This window comes from Mizuhopecten yessoensis, unplaced genomic scaffold (genome assembly GCF_002113885.1).
Source record: "Mizuhopecten yessoensis strain PY_sf001 unplaced genomic scaffold, ASM211388v2 scaffold6015, whole genome shotgun sequence".
In the NCBI taxonomy this organism is placed as follows: domain Eukaryota; kingdom Metazoa; phylum Mollusca; class Bivalvia; order Pectinida; family Pectinidae; genus Mizuhopecten; species Mizuhopecten yessoensis.
Genome location: NW_018406337.1, coordinates 142,785 through 167,717, shown reverse-complemented (window position 1 = coordinate 167,717; position 24,933 = coordinate 142,785). Strand labels below are relative to the sequence as shown.

The window sequence follows — 24,933 nt, the reverse complement described above, 5'->3', positions numbered from 1 at the left end:
TTCTCCAAGTTTTGAAATTAATAAAAATAAAATTATGAGTTTTTAAGTACTCATGCTTCGTTGTTAAAAGTAGTTTCGACCAATTCGGATTTTCTACCTTTTGGCCTATAGCATTACCGATGAGTCTTAAAAGGCCGAAACAGCTGTATGATGCAGCGAAATTTATTTTGTATCTGTTAACAAATTATTAAACTAGAAAATGTCTGTAAGACATAAATGCCCCCGCTCGTGGATTGGACGGGACGGGACGGACATGGGCAACACTATATGCCTCCCCATTTTATGGCGAGGGCATAAAAACACCATCACCTGTGTGTGTGTGTGTGTGTGTGTGTGTGCTACGTTCATCATTGTCAAAACAGTCGAAATTTCATCATGGTCTCTTCCAAAATAAACGATATCTTTACAAATATTTATACAAAAACACAGCTGCCAACGAAGCCAGAAGAACCGCGCCCGATGTTTAAATACTGTCAACGTATTTTGGCTATAGTATTAAACATGATTCATGATTGAATATCTCTTAACCGGCAGCAAATGCTTCAACGAGGGACAATACAATGTTCTATGTTCACAACATTACTACTAATAAATGGTGAACGGTAATATCACTTCAAGGCGGCTCAGATTTCGCCGGTATCTTGAAAGATAGTAGTTTTAACAAAAATACTTAATTTATATAAATTGAAAATATATATTTGTATCATTTATATATATATATATGACATAAAATATACATCATTCCCTGATCTGTCGTTGAATTATACATCCCTCTCCGAGTTCTCTGTCACTGTGAGATGGATATTTGTCTCTTTCTCGCAGATAGCGTCACGTGATTGGTACCTACTTTTGCACCTGCGTAAAAAAACCGGAACCACAAGAATCAACAATGCGCCTGTGAGAGCGCTACAGGCGATAAAGTAAAACGAGGTCGTGTACGTTCCGGTATAGTCCCTCAGCAACCCTGGAAGATAGAACATAAAATATATAAGGACACAATTTTTTTTTAACATATTGATATTTCTATCTTTATTTGATAAGGTCTTCTTGGCCCATCAACACCATGAGGTAGTACAAGATCACATGGTAGTCCCCTTTTGTCAGCCAATAGTAGAAACTGCATTTGCAGCATTTTCCATGGGCTCATAAAATGGGAGCCATATGTGGCGTATTTTTGGTCCCCTCCCAAGACCAAAGGTAATGCTCACATCTTTCCTCAACTTACTGAACTTTCTATAACTGTCGTTTTTTCTAATGAATAAAAACGGCACTTAGTAATTAAATCAAAATCACACTTTTATAAACTTTACGCAGGTCCGTTTATGAACACGTATTTTAATAGCCATTACCGGACTGTTTATTTTGTAAAAGTACGGTTGTAAACATGACGCAGAAGATGACGGCTAGAAATCGGTGGTGATTAGGTCAGGCGGAGTAATTTTTAAGAAAGCCAATAGCACAACACTTGATCAATGAAACCTGCATTCAAAATTTAAGTATTGAAAAGGTTAGTATTCGTTAAAAAAGGTATCATAATTCGTTGAACCCACCTCCATCCCATTTCTGCAACCTCCTATGTTTCCTTTAATGCAATACAGTATTTTTTTAGTTTATACTTAATGTCTTATGTTATTCTGGTCGCCACCTAAATTCAAATATTATATGTTATCTTTTATATTGCATGGGCTTATTTTTGGTCCCCATCTTAGATCAAAGATAATATTAACGGCGTATTTTTGGTCCCCACCTAAGACCAAAGATAATATTTACATCTTTCATGAATGAAAAGAAAAATGAAAGATTATGAACATTCTATAACTTTGTTTTTTTCTAATGAATGAAAACGGCCATTATCAACCTTTCATCAAGGTGTTTGTTATATTTGTATATTGTGTTGGTCTTACAAGCTCGCTCTTGTCATGATCCTGTATATAGACTTATAGGTCCATCAAAACGATACGTTCAAAGAAGGCAATGGCATCATTGTTCCATCAACATATACGACCATACAGCTACGGTCATCAACCAAATATGGTCACATAGCAGTCTTTATGGTTCACCAACACGATCGGGTAATGCAGTGCCAAATTGAAGTCCACATGAAGACAGTGTCCACGTGCGATTGAGTTACTAAAAGACAGCTTAAAATTCAGTTTGTATAGTGTCACAAGAGGGGTATCGAGTTTGAGATATAAAGGTAGTCGGCACTGAAGCGGTAAGGGGATCACCAAGGCAAGTAAACTAATTTTCTTTCCATACAAAACCTTGGTACCCAAAATGTGCACGGGTTTGGGAAGGTTTAAGTGACCGAACTTTCAAACACGCATGGACGGTGTCGTTAAGTACGTTGATTTCACTACCCATTCCGACAATTCCGTCAAACAATTCTGTATTGCATTGATGTATAAAAAATACAGGGTTTGTTTTATATGAAGAGTGCTTTACACAGACAAACGTCCATTTAATCTGGAAAATGATGTAATAACAACGGTAACGGAAATGTTATGCCTCGGTAACCTTATTGATGTTATTACTGAAGATATTGGGGTTGTATGATGATACGATAATGCTTTTTACATCTTTCCCGTTAACAATAGGCATGTAGAACCACACCCTCGATATCACGGGGGTTGTGCTCACTTTCGCTCTCTACACCCTTGGAATGTTCTAGCAAAATTGAAGGCACGGAGATAGCTGTTTGATTGGTCTCGGTTAAAAAACCCCTGATCAATCGCTAGGCTGATACCTGTCCTTTGAAGATTGAAAAGAAGAGACGCCCGACTTTAAACACCGTTTCGTGACCGCGAGATTCTTTTGATGTATATCAAAGGATCGAACTAGTCTTCTCGTCTCATCAACAAGGTGGCGCACACTGAGCCAGCCATTTCGCTATGACATATTCCAGGGGTGTAGAGAGCGAAATTGAGCGGAACCATGACTTTGTTGTTATTGCTAGTGCTGAACACTTAAAGCATCATTCCTTATTCATTTTGGCTTGGAAAGCCACAATCGTGACATTTCTCGTCGCCATTATGTTAGAGACATCAGGAATCATAGACACAAAAAATGAACCATTTATCGGAACCCCAATGCCCTCGAAGACTTTTCCGAATTATAATTACATCTTGTTGCTTAAAGGCGCTCTTATATAAACACAATGAGCAAATTATTTAATTCAATATGTGAGGAAAATGATCACATGTCGAGCAAAATCAACTTATGTACCAACCTTTCCATGAGTGTTTGCAACTTCAGGAATAACCCGTACACAACATGCTGAGTGCCACAGATATGTCTAGACAAAATATGTAAGCATGTCTATATTACCTCCGTCAGTATCTCCACTCTACCGAAACACCGGAATGCTGAACACTAAACCACACTTTTGAGGCTATACTCGGTGAAAGAGTAAACTTACTCTAATGTTATAACCTTGACAGGTGAGTATGACATTGTTTTCGGTAACATTGTACTGATAACTGGTTATTTAGTCCTTACAACCACCCATTCAAGGTAAAACGTCCAGCAGTGATGAGAAGTCATTGCTATGGCTATCCAAAATGTTGCAAAGTGGCATAAATCAAGCCCGAATTCTGCAAGGGTTCGCTCATCATACAATGGATAACAGTAGGTATATTCCTTTCTTAATTTCCGGCCTACACGGATTGTCGAGAGAGAGAATATAAGTAAAACAGTAGAAGAAATATTGGAACTATTCACGATAAACATAAATGGTGTTCATGTGTATGGTTAAAATTCTAAACTTTCGAATTTGAGCTTCACAACTGAGTTTATCATTCAAAGGGAAGTAACTAAAAATTATTTTTACTTCATTTTGCGTGTGTTCTGCCAAAAATAAAAGACCTCTTTTTGGTTAATTCGTAAAGTTAAAGAGGCGGATTGAATACAACATGAGTAACAACCCCGCTACTTCTTGGATGCCCCGCATGTGTTTTATGTATTGATACTTTAGCAACTTTAGTCAACAATTCATAGAAAATAGAAATGAAGTAAAACTGAATAAAGCAACAGGTATAAACGTATAAAACATTCTTGACGCGGGTACGTATATCATTTGTATTATCGTACGTACATGTAGTCAAACGTCGAGTAAATACGTGATTTCGCTGTTATATTTTCCCCAAAAAACCCGAATCCCCCCAAAACCCAACAAAATCAGTTAACGATATGAGAGATGGTAGACATTTATAAGCCAGTGTTAGACATGCCGTTTTCGTGTGACAACAAACGAACCGTATGGTCATGTTACCATACTGGGTAGTTCGTACGGAATGGTTCGAGCATCGTATTCCCTACAGTAATACAAGTCACCTTCTTGTCAATGTGTGCAATAAAAAAACACGTTCGAAGTGTTGTAATGGAGGCAACAGATCGATTTGTTTTTTCTTTTGAACAGATGACACAGGAAAAAGCACAATACAATGCAGGGACACCATATTAGTTATCTTTTGCGATAACGTGGAATGTGCTCTTTTCCAACCAACAGATGAGCCATTCATTTATGTTTTTAGTTTGTTGGGTGTACATAATCAACGTCAAATATAAGGCGATGGGGAAACCTACAATGTTGCACATCTTGGTTTAATTGCGGAGTTTGGCAACCCCCACTCAGGCTTATGGCCACCAACTCATGCTTAGCTTAATTTATGCATCTAGAGTCGTGCACATAACCACTTTATTTTGAGTAAATAACAAATAAGTATCGAAGAGTTGTCGCCCATGTATAAAAGCTAAGAACATAAAGAGGTACTCGCGGTGAATGAAAAGTAGAGGATTGTGGATATTATGCACTGAGCGCGCCATTGAGAACATTTTGTAAACAAAAAGGTCATACAGTACAAGCTATTTTTGTTAACCATTCAAAATACAAATCTATTCTGGATTACCAGATTTTAACCCACCCACTTCCTGCTTTATTTGGAATTTGTATGTGATAGGACGGAAAGTGCATATATGCTTTTACGTGTTGTTAATAGAGTAGACATATTGTCAACAGTCACCGAAAGTTTGCTGATTGTAAATGATATCACTGAGACAACCCGTTTACGCATTATGTTTAAATGTTAGCCCAATCTGATTAAAATCATATGTTACATGGCTTCGTTAACTTCGTACTTCGGAGCCATGTAACAGATGATTTTAATCAGATTGATGTTACCCTTGAATACAGTATCCTACACTATCGCTGTGAAAAAAGCGGAAAACATTGAAGAAAATTACATCTTTCTCAGCAATTCAAAATGCGATTTGTTTGGAGTAAGCATAGTAAACGTACATTTATTTGATCGATATTGTTGTATACCCATTGAAGCAATAACATACCTGTTCCGTTCTCTCACGAAAATGTATGAAAGTACAGCTTATGAGTGCCACTCGTAATCGGCCAATCATCATTAATCTGTGAAAACATGATTCTGCATTTTACAGATTTCATTAATAAACTACATAAGTAACATATTTATTTATTTTAATTATCGAGTAGTTACCTGCTACTGGTGCAGAGGTTCCCAGCGACACTCCCTGAGCGACAAGAAGTATCCCCATAGCGCTTCTGTATTTCTCCATCCCTAGGAAGTCGACTACTACAGCGGGCGCCAGAGAGAATAAACTTCCGGCAAAGAGACCGTCCAGCATCCCAAAAACGAGCATCGACCAGAACTGTTGGTAGATAGGGGACATTAGGATGACCAGTCCGGCCATAAGTTGTGTGATACCGACCGTCGTATGAGATCTGAGAATGTGTCGATCCACTATTACTCCGCCAAGGACACGGCCTACAAAGTCACACGCATTGGTGGCCGATACTATCAGCGCTACCTGGTAGTTGCTTATTTGTCGCTCTCTTGCGTATGGAGGTATGAAAACGTGTACATATCCGGCTGAAGCGCCTCCTAGCATGTAAACAATTAAGAATAAGCGCATGAGTGAACTTTTCAAAACTGAAAAGTCGAACATACCTGCAGGCTTTTCGTCCGCAATGTCGGCGACCATGTCGACAGTGTCGATGCTTTTGTAACAGCTAATTTTTCCGTTGGACGCGGCCAGATCCTGTACAGACATATGTACTAAGTCTCCTTTGCTAGCCGAGTATATGACAGCTGATCGTGATAGACGCTGTATTATACTTTCACTGGAAGACACAAATCTGTTCGAATGGGAAAAATGGTTGTGTTTCATGTGATGGAGAACGGGTGCCGGCTGCAGCAATGACACTTCCGGTTTATGGTATCTTATGTCCATTTGACCTAACTGTTTTACTTCTAATTTATCGTGAGATAAACTGCATCCCAGTTTGCCTTTTTCTAACACATGAAGTCTGTCTTGAGATAAAGTGGATCCAAATTTGTTTGGTTTCGGCAGTAGGTTGTCGTGAGATATACTTGACAATAGGTTATCATGTTTTTTCACGTGTAGTTTGTCCTGGGGTAAACCTGAGCTCAGTGCATCACTGCTAACATCCGAATGATGCTGTTTACATGCGTAGAAATCTGTTGGCCTCATTAACATAGCACTGACCATTGTATGAAACAGTAAACCACCCGTGATCAGCAACGCGCCACGTAACCCGTATGTGTCGAGGAGAAAACGGTACAAGGGAGGTAACCCTAAACCGCCCAACGCTGCTCCTGCCAGGACGATAGCGTTAGCCAAGCTGCGGCGTCGGTTAAAATAAAGTCCGACTAAGTACGAACTGGACGGAAAAACACATGCCAAAGCTAAGCCTGAAAATAAAGAACATCGAAGATTACAAGCAAAAGGTGTCCCAAATGATTAAAGTAAATTATTAGTTCTAATCTGTTAAGTTAATCGTTCTTTGTGGTATTAAACGTGTTATTCTTTTCTTATAAACCTTAGTTTTCTTCGTGTTTTTATTCGTGCATTTGTTTTTCTCGACCGGTTGTTGGCCATAATGACCTTTCCTGTGCTGATGGGCCGTTCAGCATGTAATTGTAATAGATGAAAGTCTTTTTTTCCACGAAAAATTAACATCACTACACTACTGATATGAAGCTTATGAAACCGAAAAAATCCTCCAATTATGTGCATATTATTTCACACGATAACTATAGAGATGAATCACGTAGGTACATAGCTTAATTCGTGCGACATTAAACCCTGCACACATGTAAGATGTATCCTTGTGAAGTCATAAAACAGTCGAAAAAAACAGAAAATTGATGATCTGAAAGGAGGTAGTATTATGAAATACGTTTCTGTTGTAATTTTTTTTCAACTTCTGTTAATTTTTAGATTTCAAGCCTCTTTCGCATTTGAAAAGGAGCGCGATTTCAACAGATAACGACTGATATTTAAAGAGCTATCAGCAAACATGAATTAAGCACAGAGCGATTCTGATAAACGTTCGAAAATGAAACCGGTATCTCGACTCTAATACCTCTGAATACAACTTACTATGTCAAAATGTGCTGAGTCAGTAAATGTATTGGACAGAAATGTTTTATGTTGTTTAAGCAACATTAGTACTTGATTATTATCACTATCATTATATGCTTCAGTGCCAATCAACGCAGGAGGGGTTATTACATATACGGCCAACAAAGGGTCGACAAAAACTCAATCTAAAATAGAAACATCAAACAAACGTAAAGATTAAAGACAAACGTCAACATGAATATTGAAAGTGGCTATGGTGACTCTATTTTATTAAAAAGACCACCAGCTGTTAGATAGTTTACAATGGTAGCGACATTTTTATCTGCAAAAATTGAAATGCACACCGTACAACTCCATCACAATGAGACGACAAAGCATCACCAGGGATTGTAGTTATTAAAATAAGCAATACTCCTAACTTTCCGTTTGATTGTGCCAATGATCATTTGTGAACAAAGTTCGGGAACACTTCCACAACAAAACAGCAAAGGATCATAACGCAATTAATATGTGACAGTCTGCCTTCCGAGACGTTTAAACATTGGGAAAACGTTGATATAGCGAGTAAGCTGTGCTTCTGACAATCTTTGGTATTAGACCAATAGGCTATTACTCTGATATATAGAAGGTTACGAAACATAAATGCTTTCCCAAAAATACCTTTCAAACAGCAATACTGATAGGTCGATATTTTTACAAATCTATCTAATCAAACTTATCTAGACCATTAAGTTTGTGTATGTACCGTAAAGAACGCCGTGAGTGGCGAGTAACATGTAGATGTTCAGTGCTCGGCTACCGAGAATGTAGGCAGTCCCAGCCAAGAATCCCCCTGTTATGGAAGCCTGCCGACAAGTTACATATTTCATCCCTGCGGTCAGCATGGGCAGAGCTGAAACAAGTAGTGTCATTTCAGTATGGACTGCTTTCAGTTGATATTCATTATTAATATATAAATGCTAATTCCAAATGAGAATTTCTCGATGTTTGATTTAAAGATTTTCTCCTAGCAATCATGACACTATATTGTTTGTCATTTTAACGAAGGATTTAATTATGCATATGTATATCAATTCACGGAAACATCATAAATATTTCAAACTTTTATAAAAGAAATGAAACAAGCATAACATAATCACATACACGAAGTTTTTCCTAGGCTGGACTCAAACTTAATGTACCATTGCGTAACACTGGGACTCAAACCTAGCTAGAGCCAGACTCACAGCGTTAGTAATAGTAAGGCGAAAAAACTCTTTGAGGACATCGTAAAAGCTCGATATCTTATCGTCTATGATATCTTTGAATATTAAAACGATAATAAAGATAAAAGTAACAACATTTTTAAAAACAACGAAACACTACAGAAAGCTACATCTAACGAACTTATCTCAACAGCTCGCATCTAACTCTACATGTGTTTTTCAAAATTACAACCCTTTCGGATGCAGTTTTAAAAATGTATTCAACCGCTTAAATCAGCAACTACAAACTTGTTTTATATGCATGCCAATGGAGGGGAATTGAGTTTACAGTACTATGTTTTTAATTTATAAATATCTCTTAAATCTTTTGTCCTATCTGACCTTTTGCACTTATGTGTGAGGGCGTGATAAATTCGCGTTTGCATTTCGTTGCGTAACGATGATTGTTGAGTGATAAATGAATTCGTGATCGATGCTGAACGCCTTTTAATGCGAAATAATGTTTCATAATATAAGTTATCTTCAATGTACATTAAAACTAACCTTAGCCTTGGCAGAACAGAAGAACAATTCTATTATTTACTCTACAGGGTTAAGTAACTTTTTCTTTTTAATTGAACACCTTTTCCCTATAACAATATATCGGGATACGTATCGCAATACATTCTGTCTTTATTACTATATATTGAGATAAACTCTATGCATATTGTGACACCAATAGTAACCTTCCGATTTGATCCTGAAAGTTCCAGCCGAAAACGACTCTCACTATGGGAGTACATAAACATCTTGAATTATCACAGGGTAAAATACATGAGTTTGTCTCGGAATCAGCTATATGACTGAAGTAAGATTAGCCGGTTATGTGATGAATATAATAGCTTACCAAACAAAGAGTATGTTGCTTGCTGAATACCCGATATAAGTGACGTCACAGAAACTTCCGCTTCAAACACAGTAATAAACTCCACAAAATATATTCCGAACGCCTTCAGAGTTCCAAAGATCAGAGCCATATTGATAGTACAACCTGGAAGATTTCATTGATTAATTAATGACCTAGGTTAAACAAGAGCCTCCAATGCATCCTTTATTATGAAAGGTTTTATCAAAATTATCCAGGTCCCGAATAGATATTAAGCATACATGTCTTGAAAACGTTATAATTGGATTTTGATTCCTTAACATCATTATAGGAATTCATTTGCTCATATTTTGCTTGTTTACATGGACAAAATCACTGGTCATTTGTTAGATACGTTAAAGGAAAAATATGTACAAAAAAAGTGACGTTCTCTGGGATTAATTGGAAGTTGTCTTTTAAATTAGTTGTATTGAATACACATCAATTAATCTTTTTTAAAGAGTATCTGAAAATCAGATATGTTAAGACAACACAATCTTTCAAATAGCGCTTGAATATCAACACATGCAATCATAAAATATTTACATTTGAAAGAGGTTCGCAGTAATGCGTTGCCGTTTGATTTCCACGTCTTACAATGAATCAATGAGTAATGCAGGTGTTACCTAAGGCAGACTAGATATGTTTTCTTGTACCAGCATCATCTAAAACTATTCTTTATCAAAGGTAGCAGAACATGTTCACTTGATCAATAATGTTCCCAAAGAAGTCTAAAAAAGAAGAAAATAATGTGCGTGTCCGCTATTCGTACTAACCTAACAATACCATCCAGGCCCATCCCTGATCCACCGGGATTCCGTCATGAAACGTATCTTTAGCTCTGTGACGATCAGTATCTTTAGAGCTGTTTGGAGTTTGACCAGTCTCGGCATCAATCTTTAATTGTTTCCTTCCATCTTTCAATACATGACATTCCGATTTGTTCACGCTAGCACCATCTCCCTTGTCCAAGTGTTTGCAGTTTCCATTACCAATACTGACGGGATCGGTTCCATCATTTATCGTGGTACTTGTGTTTGCCATGATGTCATCCCCAAAGCCGTATTCCCTGTGTTATGACGTCCAGGAGCTAAAATGGATGTCCACTAGCTGAAACCGTCTGTCGTGTTAGTGATGTCTGAACCTTCGTTTCGCAAACACCTCCTGTTACGGGATCCTGAATTCGACTAAATATAGATAAAAGGAAAAATTATTAATGAGAAAGTTCATTCTTCTATTAACAAATACATATAAATATGAGGCAGAAACCACAGACACGTTGTGTAATGATAGTCTTGTATTAAAGGTTGTGCAATGCTTGTCTTGTAAGACATAACATAAAGAACACAATTCCAGTAGAGAGAGAAAAAATATAAAACCGGCACTGACTTTGGATTAGTGCAATTTGCTGGAAAACTTTTCTCATTCTTTCCGTATGCTAAGAATCCTCATGTATCAACTTTAGCATAACCAAGCATCGAGATACATATATAGATATACGCCATTGTTTTCAGAATATTTCAAGCGAGATACAGTACAACTACAGTGATTTTATTGGAGTTTATTTTATTTGATACATGATAAATAAAAAATGGTATTCAAAAGTCTTTGCCAGTTCCCCATGGTAATGAAGGCCTATACATTAAAATATAATAAAATTGAAAAACAGAAAGAAAACAGCTTGATTGACATCTACCCCAGCAAGCTCCACTCAAGATACTCGTTGTCTTCCAATTTTTCAATTTTATAATAATAATATTAATAATATAAATAATTTGCTATAGCGCCCTATCTAGCTAACATAAGCCACTCTAAAGCGCTTTACAGTACATAGATATACAATTTTATACAGTCAATACGATTAGCATATATATTAATCAATACGATATTGAGGAATTCGCAGGAGCTGCCTTATCAGGTGCTAACTACTAGTCGTATGCCACCTGGCTAATATCTCCCCATGTGTGTATGCCTGCGTGTGTGCTGGAGATGTATTGTGTTCTGTTTGTAGTGGGACCGTGCTTCCAACGGTATCATTTATAGTGCCACCTCGCTTGAATGCTACAGCACAAATACCGCAACAACCACCCCAGACCATTTTATACTCCACCTGGGTTGTTGGAGTTGTGTGGGCAGGAGAAAAACACTTTCTCCGAATATTCCATGCGTACGGCGACTTCGGGGATCGAACCTCGACCGCCTGCTTGGAAGGCCGGAGTGTTAACCACTCGACCAATCCGCCCACAAATTTCGAAATTACTTATGTATGAAAAGAAAAGAAAACAGACTGTTTGCATTAGCACTGTAGCAGGTTATATTTGTGATGTGAAAGAGCTCTAGGTCGACGGAACATTGTTTCATATCAGGGGTGATGCGTTCTACCCGCTTTCGGTTGATATAAATCTGACTTAGTTTAGACATTAAATCCAATAGTTTGTTTACAGTTAATGAGATCTGTAGAGCGCCACGGTACCTCTGGGTACTATTTTGAAGGAAATGTCACGGAAGCGTTCGATTGGCTAAATGCAACTGACACTTGTCAGATGCTGCCAAGCGTTATCGATGAGCAGATAAATTCACTATGATACAAATCTGATAAATTTCGCTACACACTGCAGTGCATACTAGACCAAGTAGGCAGATATATCCAGTTCGTGGTATATCATTAGCTAGTTGAGAGCGAGCTGAGTCGTTAAGTAATGATTTAACACAGACACGAAGCTTGCTTCTGAAACTCTGGCTAAATCTAAAAGTAAACTCGCATATTAGAGGATTATTCTTTTTGATGGCGCAACGGATATCGAGGGCTGTCCGACTTCAACGTATGTAAGTTGCAAGATCACGGTCAAGGGCCAAGACAAACGTACTACAGCATTTTTTCATAAGACCTAGCTATCATCAACCTTCAAGCAAGGGAGAAAAGTCCACTATCCCCGGGTATTTCAGGCGCTTCCCCAAGTAGTATTGTAGACTTAACAACACAGAAACATTTCAATAAACTTGTTTCCGATCACCAGGTAGAGGAACAACGTCCTTCGTATAAGAAGGTCAGCTACAGTTGGCATTGCAGAGTTTAGGTTAGGTAACAGTAGGCCTAAGAGTCGTCTCTCGAATTTAAAATTAGAGAAACCGAAAGAGCCGTCGTATCTACAAATATAAATCTTTCTCCTATCATCATTTTCAATCCATTCACTACAAAACCGCTCAAACAAAAAAACAATTTGCTATGCTTCTCTGTCCGTGTCAGCTAGTGGTGGATCAACTCCAGACACGTCTCCCAACTTTAATTAGATAGTCACCAACAACCCTTTCAAATTCGAATTGGTCGTCCCAGCATCTGCCCAGCTCCGCTTTATCAAACCCATCCTTTACATTGACATCGCCTCCTGTTTTCAACAACAAGCGGCATCATGGCAAATTCCCGAAAAAAAAAATAAACGTCTTTTTCTCAGCAGTACGTCGTCAGGACACCCGACAAATTAAACGATACGTACATCCCAACTAAGCTGCAAGCCTCGGTTTGGATTATGTTACACAATCTTATCATTCGACTGGGATATCCTGATCTCTATGACAGACAGAAAGAAACATGATTAACATCAGATTCAATGTCTTTTTGTTTTCACTTAGTTCATTGTTCGACAAGGTTGAATACATTTTATTCTTTGTACCGCCGACCACTGAACACAATACCGATAACGTCACTTCCCTCATGTATACATTTTACCTAATTCTGAGGTGCAATGTCTTTCTATCAGTCAAACATTTGAAAACCTGACGTCTTCCCCGAGATACCATTTCAATATGGTTAGTTTCTTCATGTCCCTTTTGAATGATTAACAATAAACGAGAGAAGTGTATAATAATAACAATAAGGGAGATAACTATAAGTTATCAACTTTGAAGGAGATGACTCTATGTTATCAACCATAAGAGAGAGCACTCTATGGTATCAATAAGTAGGGTAATACAAAACAAGGATGATACCCAAAGACAACTGACAACTTCATACACACTGTAATCGTTCTCGTCTGGTATTCTTATCTTTACGGTACACTGCCATTCTTCTGATCTACATCAAAAGATCAAACTAGTCTATTTATATCACCTACAAGTTGACGCGTACATTCCATGGGTGAAGAGAGCGTTATCCTTGGAAGTGCCAGGATGATTGTAATAAACAAATATTTACAACACTGTTAAACGTGTTAAGTCCTTGACCTTGTAGGTTTCTTTATGTTTGGTATATAGTAATAATCTCCGTTTGTACCTGGGTCACCTGATCCGACCTTTCCGTAGACCTATTTACTCACCTCCCATCGTTACGGGTGTACAAGTTGTTGAACGTTATAAGACATTTAGGCAGGCACCTGTATTATACATACACACTGGTAGGTACGATGAAATGAACGTGGTTTAAATGGAGTGTATGCTCATGCATAATCAAATAAGTTATATGCATATTTAATGGTATATAAACACGGACATTGCTTATCGTTAACACAAGTAATATCTATAGTGCCGTAGTTATATGACCATTGTGCCGAATAAGATATATTGGGTATATCTAACAACTAACTGTACAGTTACACATGTTTTGATATCTATTCCCCGCTAATGACTATGGAAAGTATCACGAGGTAGAGGCACAGTAAAGGTATTCATAATGAAATAAATTATATCTTATATATTATATTATTATAATTATACCTTATATATTCAGATTTTGTATACAATGGCTTCTTCAATTAGTAATCGCGATATTATATTGATGTATACCTCATCATAGTTATTACCATAAATAACAATTAGATATTGGCTTTACACTAATAACTATATATATATTATACTTAAAAAAAAGACATTTGTTAAAAACAGTTTGATATAGACTGCATACTTATAACTAAGTATATATAATAGTTTAAAATATTAAACTTGTTAATAACAGTTACTTTAGAAGGCTTCATACTAATAATTATATATATGTAATAGTTCAAAAAAAGAAATTTGTTAATAGCAATTAACTATAAAGAACATGTTGTCCGTCACCAAACAAATAATTAGTCAGCGGTCACGTGATGTCATATTTTACCGTGTAAACTACTAATCTGATTTAATCTTTTACGTATTGATATGACAATATTGGCCTATAGTTTTTCAGTAACATCAAATGTATATCAGTTAATAATTATTCAGAAACGTAAATATGCGTTGAAGTAAATTTAATTTTATTATTAACGGAACACATTTATGTATTTACTAATTGATTTGTATAATTGATAACATTTAGAAATGATTTGACTAAACCTGCCGTTTTAAGGTTCAATAATTTAACTCATACAGGTAGATAAAACTATTAAAGTATATATTTGTACAAGGACTGAATGTAAAAGCCAAAAGTACATATTACGACAAATTCACAAAATCGTAATATTATTATACGAATGTTCAATTTTTCTGCTAGAAAACGTACCGAAAAGTTGTTTCATAAATAGCCCCGTGTATAGCGATTTGAGTTCTGAACGGAAATAATCAATGTGCTTCAGACGATATCCAACATCTAAAGCAAGCATGATAATTATGCAGTTTTAAAAGCCTGTACACAGTTGGCGTTGGGTCAGTAACTTATAATATTCGTGTGTATACACTGGGTGTATAGGGTGAATAGTATAAAGTGTATATATTCTGTCTAATAATAAAACTGACTGGAACAGCTGTTTTACTACCAGGGCCTTCGGCATGGCACATCCCCGGCATCATATGCATTTAAAGCGCCAACCGTTAAACAAACGAATGCATAAAATATGAAGCACATGTATTCCCATACCTGCTCCAGAAAAAAATTGGAAACCACTGAACAATTTCACCCACATACCGATCGTCCAGAATCCATAGGTGTGATGTCTTGTGCCAGCAAACGTCGTCTGCAACTGACGTGCACCATGACAGTCACTCATGTGCGTCGATCACGTGCTCACGAGCTGATAGTTTACCCTCCACGTGAAATGATACAATGGTATTAACACTCTACCCTGTATCAGTGTTGTAGGCAATGATACGTCTCTAAGTACACTGACCCGGTAAAAAGACAGTAGCCACTTCCTCAGCACAACGAGCATGCGTACTTTGTTATTAAAACACAGATACGTGTTGTGTACGGTCGGTTGTGTACACGAGATTGGTGTCAACCGTGAGGTTGTTCCACCATCCGCATCCACGTGGTTATATATGGTTTTTGACGATCGTTTTGCTAGCTAGTGTGCATACATTCTACCAGTCGTGACGGTTGAAATCACTTAAACCCGTGCTTCGGAGATTATAATTATTTCACCCGTGTACTTATTAATAGAGCGCGCGTGTACGCGGGTCAATATCAACAATCGCTGTTTACGCGAATGTGTAGTTGCTATGCGCCTTCATTGAGAATGAACTTTAGTTGGTTATATTTATATATAGTTCATTCATGTGTAATATAACAGATATCACTACAAGACTCCTACCGTCAGATATGACAAGTTAGATGTGAGAAGGGAGGACGGGTAGGAATAACTTTTAAACGCATCGTCATTGCAATTTTGAAATCCTATTCACAAGATGGCCCATCCATCTAATAAATCACGGGCTATTGATCACAAGGGAGGTAATTATAGCCCCGCGGTCAATCCCAATGATGAAGTACTGTCAATACAGATTGTCTGCCGCGGTATAACGATGTATTGATCTCGCTGTTGACAACACACAGTATCACTTAAACATGGAAATGATCAATAATTAACTTTCGTGGGACGTTCTATCGTTTCGTATCTGTGGTCTGTAATTAAAAGACGACTCTCTAGAGATGTATACGTAACCTTTATCTGATAAAGTTTCAAGATAAAGCTATATAACTTTTTTTGTAACTTCTACATATATTACGTACCATATTCGCTTAAGCCATATATCTAGAAAATCCCATGAAACTTTAAAAATGTTTATTTAGTTTTACAGTAATTATGAAACAAGTTATTTAAATATTGATATCAATCACTCTTATTGGCTCGGATGTTCGCGAGCAGGTGGTCTTACTCTCGGAGGAAACCCACGTGGTCGGGCAGGTGACCCTATACTTTTTCACATCCTATCAGGAAATCGAACCCCGGGCGATACTAAAGAGGCGCACATGTTATTATGTTAACTCTGTAAGATTTACAGAGGGTACTAAGAAGCTACTAGAAAGGTAACCAAACCCTCAAGTTTCCTGTGGTATATCACGATCTTACTACTAATACTACAGGTAAATAATGTTATACATGAAAACTTCATCGCTAGATCCTTTGTCACTCCTCACACTTAACTGCTAAATATTTAGGGTGGTTTGGTGACGCAGTGGAAAACGCACTTGCCTTTCAAGGCGGCCGGGGTTCGATTCCCCGAAAAGATATGGGATCACCTGCCCGACCATGCGGGTGTTCCCTAGGTTTCCTCCCGCATTTCCCCCCCCCCCCCCAGGCCAAACAAGAGTGATTAATATATGTTGAAATAAATTTTGATTAAGATAAATCCAAGACTCACCACAGCATTTAACATTTCTTACAAAGAAAACATCATGTAACAAGTACATCATTATTGTTCTACACAAAGGTGAAAATAACACTGCACAACTCCGAGCTGTACAACAGTTTTTATATAATATTTCCCTCGTACTACAACTATCAGATGTGGAATTGTTTACCAGGTAAATCTATAAACTGACGGGATATATTAACTTTTTGAACATGGTACTCATTAGTTTTTAATAACCACCGTTCATTACATCTGGATCAACAGCTCGAATGGGTATTAGTATAAAACACGCCTTTTCCTTTCATCCTGTCTTTATTTGTAGTATAATTTTCATTGGCTAAGATATATATGCACAGTTATACATCAGTCAGCTTTGCTCTCTAATTTTAACATATCACCCTTTTAAAGCAATTTAATGTGACCCATTTTTCAACGACGGCTATTGTGTTTCGATTTCGAAGTCATTGACTCTGTATTGTGTGGTGTTAGTAAGCGCTCTCACGCCGACCGCGAGTGACTTCGTTACCTTGACCTTCATACCATTATACTGTACCGTAGTGTTTCTAAAGAAATGTTATCTAAACGTATTTAGGATGTAACGAAACGAATATAAATTTGTATCGGAAAACACCATTCTATCTTATAAACAAAGGAATATTATATTGCACCGACAAAAATACTATATTGTAAAAACATACTATATTTTAAAAAACATACTATAGAATACATTTTCGTAACTTTTTTGTTCGGTTTGTTTATTATATTACTGGTTCGGAGAAATATTAGGTCTACTATATTCCACTGCATGATCGTTAGAGGTGACTAATGCAGGACCACTCGGGGATTTGTTCGTGTATTCTGTTTAGGGATATTGAAAAAACAAAGAATATACCTGCTGTATCTTAATGCATTTGTATTGTAAAATGCGACTAACATTGTCAGTTATATATGTACACGTCATTATACACGCCATTATAGTCAGTTATGTGGATACGTCATTGTCGTTAGTTCTATGTGTATACGTCATTATCGTTAGTTCTATGTGTATACGTCATTGTCGTTAGTTCTATGTGTACACGTCATTGTCGTTAGTTCTATGTGTACACGTCATTGTCGTTTGTTCTATATTGTATAGGTCATTTTCGCTTACGTCATTGTCGTTAGTTCTATGTGTTAACGTCATTGTCGCTAGTTCTATGTGTATACGTCATTGTCGTTAGTTCTATGTGTTTACGTTATTTTCGTTTACGTCATTATCGTTAGTTCTATGTGTATACTTTATTGTCGTTAGTTCTATGTGTACACGTCATTGTCGTAAGTTTTATGTGTATACGTCATTGTCGTTAGTTTTATGTGGACACGTCATTGTCGTTAGTTTTATGTGTATACGTTATTGTCGTTAGTTCTATTTGTAAACGTCATTTTCGTTTACGTCATTATCGTTAGTTCTATGTGTTTACGTCATTGTCTCTAGTTCTATGTGTATACGTCATTGTCGTTAGTTCTATGTGTTTACGTTATTTTCGTTTACGTCATTATCGTTAGTTCTATGTGTATACGTCATTGTCGTTAGTTCTATGTGTTTACGTCATTGTCGTTAGTTCTATATGTATACGTCATTGTCGTTTACGTCATTATTGTTAGTTCTATGTGTATACGTTATTGTCGTTAGTTCTATTTGTTTACGCCATTGTCGTTAGTTTTATTTGTATACGTCATTGTCGTTAGTTCTATGTGTATACGTCATTGTCGTTAGTTCTATGTGTTTACGGCATTGTCGTTTACGTCCCTATCGTTAGTTCTATGTGTATACGTCATTGTCGTTAGTTCTGTGTTTACGCCATTGTTCTTTTAAAGGTAAAAAGGCGACTAATGCTAGAATGCCTGCAGAATCGGGTTAGAAATCGCAATTGATCTGCTGCCCCCTTGAAATATTTGAGATCTTTATATTTCTGTCTACTTTCTAACTACCTGTTTATTTACTAGCGCATTTCTTGGCAATACCTCACTTTTCGCCTTAGTGTTGAACGTTAGCCTAAATGAGATAGTCAGTAGGTATTGTTTAACGGCCCATCGACAATGTGAGTCTAAATATTTAGGGCCAACAATACTGTAAAAAGAGACATTCACGAAAATAAACATATCAAACCAAAACTTAATAGCTTAAACTTTCCCCAGGCCGGGACATACCAACTCCTTAAAAATGGTAGTTGTTATTCCCTGCTTAAACATTCAATATTTCTACAAACGACATCAACTGTTTCACCCGTTGTCAGTATACTGAGACCGGGCATAATGCTTTGATGGGGGCTTCGGCATGGTATTTCTGTAAGGTAGCACTATAAAGTCGGCATCAGATCCTCGTTATCGCAGGGAGGCAATACATACCCTGCGTCTAGCACACATATACACAAACACGCATTAATGTACAAGAAACATGGAGGCGCATCGACATCAAACTGCACCACCAACCACGATACAAGAAGATTTGATATTTAAAAACCAGTGAAATTGGATATTGTGTTCATTTTTTATCATAACCAGAAAACTGTTCTACCTGTAACCTGGAGTAGATAGTAGATGTTAACTTACCCTGTGTCTTTATCTATCCAATGTCTGCTTCAAGTTTCAAGTTGCTCGACTTTAGCAGGACAAAAAAATAGGCGACGTCGGGACTCGGACTCTTTGTGTATGCTTTGATCGCTAGTACAGGTCACAGTGAGACCCAGTTACTACTTAGTAATGTGGAATTTTCGTTATTGTTATCTTTGTGTTCTCGTCAACGATGTCTATAAAATAAAAAAAAAACCATTACGTTAATCAATGTCAGCATATGCACATAAAAAAACACCAAACCCCTTAAAATATCTTGTACTATTAGAGCATCAATTCTTTAAATAACTTCATACTTGGAAATTGGAGCAAGATTTCTACATCGACATCGATGTTTTTTTCAACCTGGTATTACAGAAAGTGTAGAAATCGCTTTGTTGAAAAAAAACACATAATCTTTTCTTATGTATATATCCTACATTTTTACAGTAATTGCATTTACAGTTCAAACATTGACATACATGAAGTGTGCGTGAGCAAAGTGAAAGGTTGGTGACCACACCATAGTACAGACATACACACCACGCGATATCTCTCTGTAACAACGTCATTGACGGGATCCTTATCTACAATGAGCTCAAGGTCAACGGTCCAGACGTCTGTGAAGTAGGTCACGTGACGTTCGAGTACTACAGATGTACTTGACTATGTAGGTAGAACAGTTATCATTAAAACATCCAGTTTCTCTAATTCTATATGCTATTTTAGTACATTTAAAAATATATTTGTGCAAATATGGATAACATACTGACATAAAAACTAAACACAGTTCCTAGACTTTGAGCGGTATGTTAAACACTGATAATACTTTTACTTATGGAGCTTGAAATTGTCCATGCTAGCAGTTATACAGGTAGGAGGGCTTTAAGGATGTACTCTTCTGAGGTTTCAGTCACGTTCAAGTCTCGTTTTGATCTGGTGTAACGGGTTTTTGTAATATTTAACAAATTAAGATAGGTATAATAGCACACACACATCTGAAAAACATGTAAAACAAACTAGATGTCTGTTGTGTGTAGAACATTTTTTACAAGAATTTTTAAAAAATGACCAATTTGGCGGCCATTTTGAAAAAGTGTATTTATGTGAATTTCTTGCCTTCACAAAGGGCCAAAATTTCACCTTTTTTGACACTAGATTGATCACTTAAATTGTCATTGTGTCACCATTTTTAACTGTAGCAGGTTCAATTTTGCTGTACAATTTTATAATGTTCAATATGATTAAAATAATATGCAAAAAAGTGGAAAGTTATATATTATTGATATAATTTTTTTACATATTAGGGTAACTGAAGCACTTTTGATTTTTGACCTCGAAAAAAGTGAAAAATAACACAAATAATAATGGGACAAAAAAGAAGCACACCGACCCCCCATTTTTGTGGCTGTTTTAGAAAGAGAAACACATTTTCTGTTGATCCATTGAATCCTAAAAAAAGTTTGATACAGGATTTTTTTATATCAAGCGTTTAATCTGCAAAAAATGGTAAAATGAATAAGATTAAGAAATTTTACTTCCATAGTTTCAAAGAAAATAATATTTTTATCAATTCTACAAACATTCATACATATCTGATTACACACTTGGAATAAATTGTATGAATTTGTTCTACAAATGGTCAAAAACCAAAAATTCACCTAAAATCACATATTGTGTTAAATTGGTATCTTTGGCCGATCATAGCACAAAAACGAGCACACGGACATATATTTTTGTTTGCATTTTCTACTATGCCATTATCTCCTTTTTCCAAAAATCAAGATAAGAAAAAGTTTAATACAGGAATTTTTTGACTTCTCAGAGGTGTACATCCTTAACATCAATAGACAAGAATAAAACTGGAAAACTATATCCATACGAAAGCTGAACAACAGGAACCGAGGGACACCAAAAAAGTAGGTTACGTCGATACGAAAACCTAACAACAGGAAACAAGGGAAAAAAAGAAAGAACACTAAATGTTCACATGAACAGTAACCATACACACCAAGGGGCATCAAACCAAATGAAAGAGATAGCTTTATGTCCGTGTGAAAGTTAGCAACAGTAACCAAGGGACATCAAACCAAAGGAAAGAGACAGCTTTATGTCCGTGTGAAAGTTAGCAACAGTAACCAAGGGACAACAAACCAAAGGACAGGGACAGCTTTATGTCCGTGTGAAAGTTAGCAACAGGAACCAATCGGAATATTACGATGCATTTTATCTCTTTTGTAAATATCATACAATCATAACTCAACAAAGAATACACTTAATACAATATATCTTTTTGAATGCTATGTTATTGTTATAAATTTAGTACAATGTACAAGGTGTCGATCTTATATATTGAATACGAAAATGAAAGTCAATGTCCATTGTCATACAATAAATACTAAGTCTCAGTTCAAAAGAGAGAGAAATGAAAGTATTCCATAAGGGTATAATTATTATATAGAAACGTTAAGGGAGTACTGTAACACGGACTACTCAGGGACAATTAAAGTTATATAAGGAAGCTTACAGCCAAATGTGTTTTCGCGAAGTCAGCCTATAAGGTCAAGCCGACCCCTGGTAAAAACACCAGAAAAAGAGTAACTAACTAAGAAGCACCTTGCTTTATTTAATTGTAAGAGTTAATACTTAGAGTATGTTATTGTAAATTCAAATTTACCTCTTAAAAGTTTATCTATACATTGAATGTTTTGCAAAATAAAATTGGACTTGGTTTGCCATAAGGTGGCTTGTTTTATGTAAAGATAGTTTCACCTGACCTGTATTCCGTAGTCTCGAAGGTAATAGTCGGATAAGTACACGCTCCACTGACCTGCACTAAAACGTAAAGAAACACCCCCAAATAGGACACCAAAACAAATAAAAAGACAAATAAATGTCCACACGAACGGCTAATAGCAGGAACTGAGAGGAAAGCTCACCAAATATTCACAGGAACAGTAAACAATAAAGACGAAGGGGGTTCAATACCAAAGGGAAAGAGACAACAGTGTGTCCTGGCAAAGATTAAGAACAGGAACCGATGGGACTATTATGATGCATTTGATCTTTTTTGTAATTATCTATATCAAAGTTTAACAGAGTATACAATTATACAATATATCTATGTGAATGCTATGTTATTGTTATAAATCTAGTGCAATGTACAAGGTGTCGATTTAATATATTGAATTCTACAATGAAATACAACAATACAATTTCCATTGTCACCTAATAAGTCCAATGAATACTTAGTCTCGGTTCAAAGAAGAGCGAAAAATGAAAGTATTTCATAAGGGTATAATAACTACAGTGTATATAGAAACGTTAAGAGAGTGTTGTAACAAGGATGACCCAGGATCAATACACGTTATATAAGGAAGCTTACAGCCAAATGTGTATTGGCAAAGTCAGCCTAATGTTAAGGTCAAGCGGATCCATGGGGTCCAGGACATTCCGACCATGAAGTTAACACCAACAAAAGTAGAAACTAATAAAAGGTCACGTGATGACAACTGTTCCGTATTAGTGGTCAGTGGTCTAGCGAAGAGATTGTCACCTAGGTACATGTGTACCGAGTATTAAAAGGGCCGTACTGAGTCAAACAATTCACTATGGATGGTTTGGTTTTATTTGGTTAACGTCCTATTAACAGCTATGGTCATGTAAGGACGTGCCTCCTAGTGTGTTGTGTATGCGTCCATGTGTGTATGTGTGCTGGAGACAGGGTATGTTGGTGTAATTGCCTCCTTGTGTTAGCGCGGATCAATTCGCTGTGGAATTGTTTGACAGCAGGCACCTTGATTTATTCAAACTGTAAGAGTTAATACATAAAGAATGTTAATGTAAAACTGTCCTTTAATTTTTTTATTTTTTATATAGACTACAAAAACATCGTAGAATTGATATATTATATCAAGGTCAAAGTTTCATTCGATAAATATATATATAAAACAAGAGGCCCATGGGCTTTAACGGTCACCTGATTCCTACAGTATTTGTTTTTGTTGTTGAAATATGTACCAATTTGAGTAAAAAATAGTTAAGTATAATGTTAACTTAACTTTGTAAGGACCATGAGCTGATCATTCCTAGGCCGATTTTCAGTGAGATCGGCCCATTAGAACTTGTTTTTAAGTTTGAAATAGGTATTTACAAAATAGCGGCCATGGCAGCCAAATTGTATTTCTGATTGACCCGAAAAATAAAAACACTTTGTCAGGACCATGATTCGATCATTCCTACAAAGTTTCATTTTAATCGGCCCAGCAGGACTTGACTTTAAGTTTGAAATAGTTTTTCAAAATGGCAGCCGTGGTGGCCATATTAGATTTGTGATTGACCTAAAAAATAACAACACTTTGTCAGTACCATGAGTAGATCATTCCTACCAAGTCTTAGCTCAATCGGCCCAGGAGAACTTGACTTTAAGTTTAAAATAGTTTTTCAAAATGGCGGCCGTGGCGGCCATATTGGATTTCTGATCGACCCGAAAAAAATATCAACACTTGGTACAAGTTCCTTCTATTATCTGGTAAGATTTGCTTACATAAATGTTATCAATTATGAAGTGATGCTTATAATAATGTAGTTAATGTACAAAACATATAATAATAATATACAACATTTGATATAGCGCCCTATCTAGCTAACATAAGCCACTCTAAAGCGCTTTACAGTACAAAGATATACAATTAATACAATTAGCATATACATAAATAAATACAATTTTGAGGAATTCACAGGAGCTCCCTTATCAGGCGCCAACTACTAGTCCTATGCCACCAGGTGTGTATGCCTGCGTGTGTGCTGGAGATGTGATGTGTTCTGTTTGTAGTGGGACCTTGCTTCCAATGGCATCATTTAGTGTGCCACCTCACTTGAATGCTACAGCACGGATACCGCAACATCCACCCTAGACCTGTTTATACTCCACCTGGTATGGGTAGGAGAAAAACACTTTCTCCGAATATCCATGCGCACGATGACTTCGGGGATCGACCCCCGATCGCCTGCCACCAATCCGCCCATATATTATAGAAGCACTTACTCTACCGTCGCTTCATCTCCAGCTGAAATAAAATCTATACAATATTTTATATCATTACATGTGGAAATACAGATTTTGTATATCCTCACTGGAGTGGAGATATACTTTTTTTTATTAAATTAAAAATTAAATTAATAGATTAAGAAGTTCACTGATGTAATAAACGTATGTGTATATAAAACGTTAGCATATCACTTTTCTGCTTGACAATTATCATGTTCAAGGAG

The 24,933-nt window shown here is 36.6% G+C and overlaps 1 protein-coding gene across 3 annotated transcripts; it reads right to left on the bottom strand.

Moving 5' to 3' along the window:
• Nucleotides 1-207: 207 nt before the first annotated feature.
• On the bottom strand, nucleotides 208-20,215 carry LOC110451420 (monocarboxylate transporter 12-B-like). 3 transcript variants are annotated; one of them, XM_021499426.1, is made up of 7 exons: nucleotides 20,142-20,215; nucleotides 19,660-19,856; nucleotides 10,302-10,712; nucleotides 9,508-9,651; nucleotides 8,162-8,308; nucleotides 5,508-6,743; nucleotides 208-964 (listed from the first exon to the last, which is right to left on the bottom strand). In XM_021499426.1, exons 3-7 carry the CDS (start codon nucleotides 10,567-10,569, stop codon nucleotides 762-764), a joined length of 1,998 nt encoding a protein of 665 aa, XP_021355101.1. In that variant the 5' UTR covers nucleotides 10,570-10,712; nucleotides 19,660-19,856; nucleotides 20,142-20,215; the 3' UTR covers nucleotides 208-761. The 3 variants fall into 3 exon arrangements, with proteins under 3 accessions (XP_021355101.1, XP_021355100.1, XP_021355102.1); XM_021499425.1 differs by lacking the exons at nucleotides 19,660-19,856; nucleotides 20,142-20,215 and adding an exon at nucleotides 15,401-15,679; XM_021499427.1 differs by lacking the exons at nucleotides 19,660-19,856; nucleotides 20,142-20,215 and adding an exon at nucleotides 13,839-13,871.
• Nucleotides 20,216-24,933: the final 4,718 nt, after the last annotated feature.

Bases quoted from the DNA above. Each gene is read 5' to 3' on its own strand.
- LOC110451420 (XM_021499426.1), bottom strand. From the start codon at position 10,569: ATGGCAAACACAAGTACCACGATAAATGATGGAACCGATCCCGTCAGT. The intron at 8,309-9,507 runs GTAAGCTATTAT...TACTTGTTTCAG, and splicing joins AGCAACATACTCTTTGTTTG to CTCTGCCCATGCTGACCGCA. The intron at 965-5,507 runs GTAACTACTCGA...TCTATCTTCCAG, and splicing joins AACCTCTGCACCAGTAGCAG to GGTTGCTGAGGGACTATACC.